General features: G+C 47.4%; 1 protein-coding gene across 5 annotated transcripts in view; it reads left to right on the top strand.

Moving 5' to 3' along the window:
• The first annotated feature begins 4,257 nt into the window (after nt 1–4,257).
• Nucleotides 4,258–10,662, top strand: part of R3HCC1L (R3H domain and coiled-coil containing 1 like) — a 39,625-nt gene continuing 33,220 nt past the window's right edge. The window contains exon 1 of one of the 5 annotated variants that reach the window (XM_083615064.1): nt 4,258–4,343. Coding sequence is in view for 2 of the 5 variants with exons in the window: in XM_083615062.1 (XP_083471188.1) it covers nt 7,538–7,757 (220 nt within the window). In the remaining 3 variants the exon portion in view is untranslated. Of the gene's footprint in view, nt 4,400–7,438; nt 7,758–10,662 lie in introns of those variants that run through there. The other 4 variants (XM_083615063.1, XR_014548543.1, XM_083615062.1 and 1 more) reach the window with 4 other exon arrangements.

Raw genomic sequence — 10,662 nt, 5'->3', positions numbered from 1 at the left:
CCTCCATCAGTAAAACTTCCCTGCTTAGTAAATTAAACACAGCACAAAACAGCACACAGGCCAGGATCACCTGTGCTAGCTGCTGCCGGAATGCACAACAGGGCACCTGGTGTCTATGCTGCAGAGTGTGTGGCATGGAGTTCCCCCCACTGCAGGCGTTCTGTGTATTCTCTTATGATGATGCCAAGCTGGCAACTCAATAGAAGCCTCTGAATGGATCATAATGGCACCGTCTTTGTTGCATTACCTAATCCTTTGCTCCAGAGCGACCTGTCCCTCCTGGAGTGAATTTATGCTGCTGGTTTGGATGCAGCCTCCCCCTCTCCCCCTCCCTCACAATTTGACCCTGGCTTCCAAGCAAACTTTTATGGGCCCCCCAACATAGGATCTCAGTCAAGGGGAATTTGCTCAGAAGCAATACCTCTGCTTGCACCGTACACCAGATCTGGGGGCTTGGTTAGAGTCCTGGGGGGTTGTAGTGAGTGAGGTGAAGAGACAAGGCGTGGCTGCAGGGAAGCGTTGAGCAGGTGGAGGGTGCTGTGTGCTCAAGGCTGCGATAACTGCTCTTTCATTACCCGAGAGACAGATTAATCAAATAATAATTAACTTTACTGCCTGCAGGGGGGCGGGGGGGAACCTAATACACAAACATCTCCGGCTCCCTAGACTCAGGTCCCTCGACTTGGGAGTGATCCAGTAAGGGAGTGAATCCTGCACGTTTTTCCTCCTGTCCCCCAACCTCTTCAAATTGGCCACAGCAGGGCCCCCAGAGACACAACAGCTGGCACAGCTGTCCTAATGAGCGCTGCTACGTTTCGCAGGGGAACAAAGTCATTGCTCAACTGTATGTTTTAATTTACTTAAACATATGCGCATTTGGGGGAAAAAGGCATATTGGTAAGGTTGAATAAAGACAAAACAGTGGCCCACCCCCCACCCTCACCACCCCACGCTACTTCAGAGCAGACCCGTTAAAACAGAGCAAGATGGCAAACCTATCTTTGTTCTGCTCTGATAAATCCAGAGCTGCTTTATTGGGGTGTGTTTGTTCCATAGGTGGGGAGCAACTGGTGCTAGGTGTGGCACTCTGCTCACCGATTATGGAGGGAGATGTTCTAGTTGTTGCTGCTGCTTCCAAGCACACATAACGAAGTGTGTATTTTTCCTCATCAATTGTAAAGCACATGTTTTGCATACGGCTTTTACCATGACCATGTTGGGGAAAATGTCAAAGGTGTGGAATATGCATTGAAGGCATGTCACCAGGGTTCTTCCGTACACTCCCTGTTCTAAGGTTATTGTTTTTAAGCAGCACAGGAATCTTGGTTGCTGCCTGCTCCCCGTAAGCAGATGTGGAGCTTGTTTGTGCTGGCTTCAAGGACATCACCATGTAACCGTGGGCATATGTCTTTCATCACAACAATTACAATCTCTCCTTCTCTTTCTCTCCCCGCCCCCCACCAAAAGACTAGCTCTGATCTAGTCTTGTCAGCACCTTCTCACTGAGGTGGTCAAAACCAGTGGTGTACTCAGGACAGGACTTTGGGACAGAGGTCTAGGAGCCCACTCAGCAGAATATGAAGGAGGGCCCAGAAACGCAGGAAGCCTGGCTGCTTTCCCATTTCGAAGGAAGTCAAGCAAACAACATTACTGTCTAAAGAAGACTCAACAAGCCCAGAGTCTGAAATGATCTAACTACACCTTTAGTGCAAGCAGACAAACTGTGCTGAAGAGAAAATCTGCCACGAGCCTTGTAGTCCTGTGATAGTGGTAGAGGGTCTCTTATCCAAAACATCTAAGCTCTTTAAATGAGCCTACAAAGAATAAGGTGCTAAGCCAAAACCATGGCGGTAGCTTACAAGTAAGGTGGACGAGCCTGTTGATCTGGGTCTCTCATGTTTCCAACCTTAAGTGCAGTTTGCTCATTTCCACATCTATTTGTGAATGTTTCTTTTTTTAAAAAAAGCAGTAACCCAAACCTGCCTTTGTATGGTTTGTGCGTGGCAGCGCTTGTGTCTCCACATCTTAGGCAATGGAGATTTGGTTGGAGCTGGCTCAGCATCAGATCTACTCCCAGTTGCTTCCCTGGAAGTGAGAAGCTCCTGTGCAACAGGAGAAGTCACTAGAGGCAGCACTTTGGCTGGAGAAGCTGAAGATTGCATGTCTGGAGGTGAGGCAATGGGAAGCACTTCTGAGAGCATGCCTGAGTCTCCTCTGGAGGGTGGATGACCCCCTAACCCACGAAGAGCCTCCCTAGAATCAAACAACTTTTGGGGATTGGAACCTGCAACCCAAGCCTCCTAGGACCCTTCCTAGGGTCCTCCAGATCTAATTCCCCAAGCTCCCCCCACTCCTCTTCAGGGTCTGACCACCCCTTCCATGACACCTCCGTGGGACTCCTGACACTGGACTGCAGGCTGCCTCTGAAGAGACAAAACCCTCCCAAGTTGATTATTTCAAATCTATATCCCAGCCCTCAATCATACCACACTCGTGTCCAATTATGCTAAATTAAAATTTGTTTATTGATGATAGAAGAGATAATTGGATAGGATAAGGGAGAAACAAGATTAACTTACGCTGCAAAATGAAATAAAAACCCAGCTTGCCCCTTGCCTAGCATACAGATGCAGTAGTTCTCTTCCAGCATGACAGCCTATGCGAATGGGAATCTGGGTGATGTAGATGCCCACCTTGAATCTGTTCCATCAGTAAGAAAACTGGGCTGCTCTGAGGGCTTTTATGCCCTCCCTGGATTTGCATATGTGATGCTAGTAATCACACAGCTCTTCAGCACTTAAGAGTTCAGGTGATCCCCACTGCAAGAAAAGTAGGAAGCTACCTTATACCAAGTCAGACTATCCATCTAGCCCAGGGTTATCTACACTGACTGGCAGAGGCTCTCCAAGGTTTCAGGCAGGGGACATCCCCAGTTCTAACTGGAGATGCCAGGAATTGAAGTTGGGGAATTCTGCATTCAAAGGAGAGGTGCTCTATTGCTGAGCTACAGCCCTTCTCCAAACGGACAGGAATGATCCACCACTGACCCTTCCTCTATGCAGGATTCTTAGCCCCAGGCAATGTGAGATACATGCAAGTTTTTCTCAGGCATTTGCCATCCTCCACCTGTCCATTCCTCCCTAAGGAATGGCAGTGATGCTCATCCCAAACCCAGGATGCTCCAGAGGGCATGATGCGAAGGAGGCTAGCACCACTACCTCTGTGAAGATGACCAGTTCCTCACAGTTCCTCACCTCTTCACTACAGAACATACCAAGTCTCACTTATGGAAAACCAGAGCAGTAGTTCTCTGAGGGTGGAGGTAAGCAAATAAGGAACAAATACACACTGGAAAAGAAATGAAAATGTCTGTACACTTCTGAGTCCAATACAAAAAATATCAAAAGAAAGGCCTTTTAAAGCTATACTTTTTTATCCATACATTTATTCAATAAATAAATACACTGGAATATCAACATCCCTACTTTACATTTCTAGGAGAGTTCAAGTGATTTGCAGTTTCCCATGGGCACTGAAGTTGTAGGAAGTGAAGAGGTGAGGAAACACAGACCCAAAAGGCCTATACTGACGCTGGGGGGAGCTGGGGGTGAGAAGAGTCCAGATTTCAAAAGGCATTCTGTGTATGTCCTTCTTTCGTAGACACTTTGTTTAGCCCTTCTAGTTCTTCTGGCATTGGAGACAGGGCTGCTGATAGGTGGGTACAGAGGACACTGGTGCATGAAATCCACTGTAAGCAAGGCCCCACGACTGGCCCCTTGGCAGTGAATCCTGTGAGCACCCTTGCCTCTGTGTGGGAAAATGCCCTGTCGTGGCAGGCATTGACCCCGGAAGCTGAAGTAGAGTCCCTCAGAACTGGGCCATGGCATGCCGGGAAGTGGGAGTTAATGAATCATGATTTAATGGCACTTCCATAGCCTCCCCCTTGTGTGAGGAAGATGTCGGCCCATCTACCTCCTTTCCTGAAAGGAGTGGGGACACCCTGCCTGGCAGAGATTCAGTCATAGAGACATAGGCCCAGGCTAGCCTCTGACGCTGAGACAGAAACCCCAAATGGTCCAGACCAACCTACACAGTTCACCAGACAGGGTCTCAGACAGGAAAGTCTTCCTTCAAACTCTTCTAATGATTGGCTTTAACTGGAGACGACAGTGAGAAATGGAACCTGGGACCTTATATGTATAAACACTCTGTCACAGAGAGGGAGGTTATTACAGTATCAGAACTGGAATCCTGGGGAGTCTGCATGGCAAAGGAACGGAAGGTTGTAGAGACGGCAGTGGTGCAGGAGCAACACCAACGCCCTCCTTGTTCGCTGGCCTAAGGTATGGCTTGACTGGTTGACCTGGGCCATAAAAAGTGGCACTCTGCATTTCACCAGGTGTGTACAATTAGCTGGCAGTTCCCTGGTTTTGTTGAACCTTGGAAGTCAGGGCGAAGATGGTGTTCAAGATAAGGAATGGGAAAAGGGAAAATCCTTGTTCAAAATGCGGAGGCTGGTCTAGCATCGGGATATGAGACAGTAGAGGCGAGAACAGAGTTTGATAAGAGAAGTTATATGATTAAGATACAGAGGATTGTGGAGCAGTAGGACATTGCTCGTTCACACGAGGTATACTTGCCCAGCGACATCACAGAAGAAGAAATAACAGAACAAAAAAGGTAGAAATTGTAGGAACAAAACTACTGTATCTTGTGGATTCAGAGGGAGCCAGGTGTTATGGTACCAGGGGAAAATCCTAGCATGGGAGTGTGCATCCTAACTGGGAGGTGTCAGCATGCTTCTACCGAGGTCCAGAAAAACCAATTTGTTGGTGATATGGGTCTGATGACTTTAGCACAGTAATTTGTAACTCCCAGAGGTTCTCAGCTAATAATCGGGTAAGGTCCAAGGAAGTTAAAGACGCAACTCTTCTGCGCAGAGTCTTAACCCAGAGCTAGATCCTGACAATCCCATAAATCTTGGCTACGTGTGCCTCCCAGTCGCACTCCCTGTTGGCTCCAGTTTTACTCAAAACATGTGCATTTTCAGTGTTGTCAGTGTCTTGTTATCAGCATCAGCCTTCCAGCTTTGGCAGTTCTCAAGAGATCCTGCCGGTTGGTGCTTGTGTGACACTGCAATGTGGCATTGCCATTCTTCAGTTACACATGAACACGCTCACCAGAATCAGATAAGCAGCATCAAACAGAAGTGTTCAGAGAGAAAAGAAGTTCAGGAGAAAAAGGTAGTCTCCTTTTAGCCTGAATACCTGGGGGACTTAGCATTCCACATGGGTCAGTCTTTTATGCCCTAGATCTCCGTCACATCATAAAACATCAAAAAAGCTTCCGGTACAAGCTTCAGTACAAGGCAGAACCACCAGCCTCCAGAAAATCAGCTTACAATGTGCCACAAACCAGCTGTGGATGCATCACAGATGGGAGCCTACAAGATAAATAGCTCAAGGAGACTCAAGCTAATGAGCCAGGCCCCCTTTTGCAGAGGGGACTACTTCCTGGCCCATATATGATAAGCAGCTAGTCCCTATATCATTCAATTACAGCAAACAATTTATTTATTTATTGTGACAGTGCCAGGCCCATGGATGTGATGGAATCCCAGTTACAACTGGCTTATTTAATTGACCCTCAGTACTAATCGTTGACATGGACTAGGGAACATAATATATTTTGTGGCAATATTGGTGGGGCAATAACGTGTCTAGACCATAGCTGTCAACCTTCCCTTTTTTTGTGGGAAATCCCCTTATTCCAGCGCTGTTTCCCACTGCTTCCTGCTGCTATCCCGGATTGTTAGGTATCCTGTAGACTGTCCCCAGCACAGGTGAGGCTGCTGATCCCTTATTTTCGAGGCTGCTGATCCCTTATTTTCAAATCTGAAAGTTGACAGCTATGGTCAAGATGCTACATTTTGTCACAGTCAAAGCAAGGCCATTGTTGGAGGTTTCAGGTAGGTCTCCTAGATGGCTTTACACCCATGGCCAGCTCTACCAGGAAATAGTGAGACAGTCACCTCAACTGAAACAAAGGGAGCCTACAGACCTAGGTGTGGCATGTGGCCCACCCTGCCCCACCCCCACCCTTCTGTCCTCAGGTGCTGTAGAAGACCCTGTCCCATGCCTAATGTCAGAGTAAGATTTAACTGTGTTGGGGGGGGGGAGTTGTATCTGGAGTTGTCAGTTGAAATTAGTCTTGTACTCTGAACTTTGGTTGAATGGAGACATGGCTTACTAGGACTTAACTCTGGAACAATAAATGCTACTGCTGCAGCTGTTTGTGGCATTTGCCCTCCTCACAGACAAGTGAGGTAGCCTGGACTGGTGTGATTTATTCAGCAGTAGTTGTCAATGGAGCTGGCTGGGTGCATAGTAGAGACACCACTGAAAAATATTGGAATGGCACAGAAGGTGTGGCTTTTGTCCTGCAACTTAGATTTCTGAAAGAGAAATCACAGAGAATTTCATGATAATCCTAAATATGTTTTTACTGAAGTTATGGCCTATTGATTGAGTTGAAGGTTCTCCGCCCCCACTCCAATTCTGTCACCTGCAGCAGGTGAAAGTGAGCCCATGGGGACCTACCGACTCTTTATATATATAAAAAGAGACTTGTGGCGTCTTACAGTCTAACATGTTTACTGTATTTCACAATAAACCTGTCAGTCTTTAAGATGCCACAGGAGTGTTGCTTTTTGCTGCAACAGCTTCATAGCAGTTTTTTTTGGGGGGGGGGTTGAATTTATTTTTGTGATGATCCCCCGAGCTACTGCTTTTAGAAGCCTATTGTTGGTATATATCTGTCTCAATAGACAATGGAGTGCGCCTCCGGGGGTGAAGTCAAACCACTGTGTTAGTAGCACCAAAGTGACCTCCCTCGGGTGCAAGTCTGGGCAATGTATGGAGGTCCTGGGCTGCCCAGAGGCAAGTCGCTGCTCTCAGCCTTATTGATGTGGCTCAAAGGAAAGCAGAGCAATACATTGGGCACCACTTTGACTGCAGGAATTGCTGGAAGGAGGCCTACAAGACACCACCCAATCATCTTAGGGATTCCACTCCAGATTTCCACCCAAAGATATCCTGCAAGGCAGTGGAGTTGTGGAAAGTATATAGATTTATTTTTATAAAAAGTACTCTGAGCATGTGCAAAGTGCCTTTCCTTAAGCAACCACACATATGTTCCACAGTGCAGGCGGTGGGCTTTCCATCTTCAGGATTTACCTACGTGGGACCTTTCACACGACCCAAATACCTTGATTGACTTTGGGTGCTGAGGGCACACCAAGTTTCCCTCAAATATATGCCCGGAAGCGCGCCTTCTGCTTCCTCGGGGATTGCAAAGAGTACGTGTGAACAGATGCAGATGCTTTCCCCCCGCTGATGACAGAAACGCACGTGTGATTCACGGGGGGCGGGTGTGTGGGAATGCTTTATAGGTTCCGGACAGTCACAAGGCGCCTCTTGCCAGCCGCGTTACACCCCAGCACTGCAGTCGATGGCAGCACGGAGAGCCGACTGCGCGAATGCCACTGGGTCGTTTTGTGGGCGCTGTGAACGGCATCCGCCAAAGCAAAGAGACAGAACGCGATGGAATGAGAAGACGCTTGCGGAGCAGGCACTCCTACACCCCTACGGACTACATTTCCCAGCATTCCTCGCCATGGAGGGGCGGGGCCAGACGGGGGCGGGCGGAAGCGGCGAAGGCGGAAGCAACAGAGCCAGCACGACCCTGCCGTGCGCCCGGTAACTTGTCTCTTCCCCACCCCCCAAACTTTCCTATATCGGGTCCTAAAAGCAACATATTTGCCTCCCTCCTGCCCTCTCCCCACTTTAGGACTGGACTCCCCTAATATCGACACCTTTTGCTGTTGGTCCTCCCCCCCACCCCGCGGTGTTCCTCCATCCCATAATGTGACGGAGGCTATTACTGCGTCCTCCCCGCAGAAGCTTATTGCACTCTAGCAACAGGTGGGGAGCAGTTTATTTCCACGAAGGAAGCGGCTGGGGCTTAAACTTTAGATAGTTGAGTCGTCTCTGCATGTAATATCCAAAATCACTTTTATCCATATAAAGCAATAGGACAGGCGGGTTGTATTTTTACCTGGGAAGCCCCACGCTGACTGGAAAACCTTGCCCCGTGGTTCAGGTGGGGCCCGGGTCGTGCTGTGGTTGCTGTCCAGGGAGATTCAGCCTTGTGTTAGAACTTTTCCAGACGGGCGTCGTGTTTGCGCATCACAAGGGCAGTTGTTCAAAGGGATCCGGGCCTCTTCCTTCAAGTTCACACTTCTGCCGTGGGGTTATTGCATTTCCCCATCGCGCATGCCGCAGCGCTTTGTCATTGGGTAAATCTTTCTTTCCTTAGAAGCTTGTGAATTACCTCGTGAAATACAGTTTTGCAGTTATTATGAGCTTCGGTTGGATAATGCCTGTGACATCAGTGGCACTGAGGAACACAACTCTTCCTGATGTTTGTGCCGTTTTAGAGAACTCTTTTTAAAGTCATATTTGCCTTTCATTGCTTTTTTAATCGGGAAGATGGTGTGATTCCAGATAGGTGTTGTCTTGATAGTTGCTTAAATGCTGACTGCTTCTTGTCTCTGGTACTGGAACACACACACACACCAGATCCACGAGGTTTCTGTTGCTTGTTATTTTTTAAAAAATTGCTGCTCCTACTCACCCCCCAAATCAACGTGGTATTTTCCCCACCAGCAGCAAGTCTATTCTATGGCTGAAATCCTATGTATCATATCTCAATGGAAAAGGCATTTAAAAGCTGTGGTGAAAGGATTCAAGATGCTTATGTAAATTTTAACATCCTTTTTAGTGGGCAAATAGCAACTGTCCACTAAGAGATCTTAGTTAATTTTGCAACAAGTCATAGGAGAAGAAGTAGCCCCTTAGATACATTGGCTCAGTTTCTTAAAGCCTTCTAGTTCACAACCAGCCTGATGCCTGGAAGATAATAGAAGCCAGTACAAATATATGCATCTGGGTAAATTTCCTTTGTGTAAGAGTGATAAAAGAATTTCAGTTATCCCCCACTGCCCTGCATGATATTCAGTTATCTCTGTCTATAGTTTGTGTGGGATGTGAAAGTATCCATGACTAGCCCTGGAATAGATTAGATTAATGCTGTGACAGTGGGGGGGGCCTTCAATAGACTACAACTCCCATGATTCCTAACCATCGGCTGTTCTGTGTGTCGTTGAGGGGAACTGGAGTCCAGCAATAACTGGACAGGTTACCCATCCTGGTACAATGAACTGTCTTTGAAACTCCTTGTACCAGATTTCCCCCCACCACACATCCAGACTCCTGGTTCTAGGAACCCTCTTGCCTGGAGCAGTCTCAGAGACTTTGTGCTCCTTACCTTACGTGGGTCTCCTGCTCTGAGTTCTGGCAGTGCTTTGTGTCCTCCCTGCCTTTTAACTGGTGCTGCATTTTGGGAAGGTCATCACTGCCCCTCACCCACCAGGTGAGGCCTTTTCCTGTGCATTTTGGACAGGGGAAAATTATGTGAGCAGCAGCTATAACCCTTTTGGGTACAATGGATGAGCCATGGTAACCGCCGGGCCTTTATTGAATTAGAAAGAAATTCTGTTTGTCAGAGCCACTGCAGGAGGGAAGTTATATGGTGTCCCTCAGAAGAGCTGCGGCGTACCTCCCTCCTCTCCTGACGCACTCATAGTCCCAGGCACTCGATGCCTCATAAAACACACATCCCTTCGCTCCCAGCCACCAGGCTGTGTTTTTCACTGTCTCCTGCTAGTGCATGCCATAAGTGCCATTTTTCATTGTGGTGTTTTCAGCTCTCTTGTCTTGTTCACAGGCGGCTGCTGGTGACCAGCTGTGTGGTGGATCATTTCCTGGCAAGAACAGTGCTTGTGCTGGAATTCAGATGGGGAGAAGTGTTGGGTAGTCCTTTAGTAAGGAGAGGCCAGGATTTAGTTAGGGGCATAAACGTGGTTTTGCTGACAAGTTGGTGTGTACATGACCAGGCTTTTGAACTTTGCAGATTCTTTCATTAGGCAAGCACATGTAGCAACTACTAAGCCTGAGCAGTGTATAAATTATGTTATTTAAGGTGGATGCCAGTAACCTATGCCTGGCTGTGTGCTGCTTTTCTGTGATTTAGATCCTTTTGTCATTTCAGATTACAATCAAAATAAAAAAAACTTAGGACTCTGCTGTTGAGTACATTAATGAATCCCCAATATGGCAGCTGTGAGCATCATGGTGTCCTCAGACACCCTTCTGAACACCTGCCTTTTTTGGCTATTTGTGATTTGGGGGGCGTTTCCCTGTTTTCCTCCCCAGTGTGTTGTTTTCTTTGGGATGCATGTAGGTATTCCACTTGTTTTAGGAGCATGTCTCTGGGCATCCCCAGTTCTTCTTTTGTGAAATGGGCATTTTGTGGTGCCCACTACAGTTTCTTAGATTTCCAAATGTGTCCCTGGCCCCAGAAGGTTGAAGGCCCCTAGTTGAATCCATTTTCTGAATAGCATTTAATGTATCAATTTCATTTTCTCTTTCTCTCTCTCTGAACTCTGTTTTTTAAAGTTGTGAAACCCTATTTCCATTATGTGTCCCAAAGCAAATCAACTGTGTTTCTCCACTCCTGTTAAAACGCTCAGTTCCTACTTGG

Source organism: Podarcis filfolensis, assembly GCF_964270895.1.
Source record: "Podarcis filfolensis genome assembly, chromosome: 5".
NCBI lineage: Eukaryota > Metazoa > Chordata > Lepidosauria > Squamata > Lacertidae > Podarcis > Podarcis filfolensis.
Note: the sequence above shows the minus strand (reverse complement) of the source record. Positions and strands in the feature narration are given on the sequence as shown.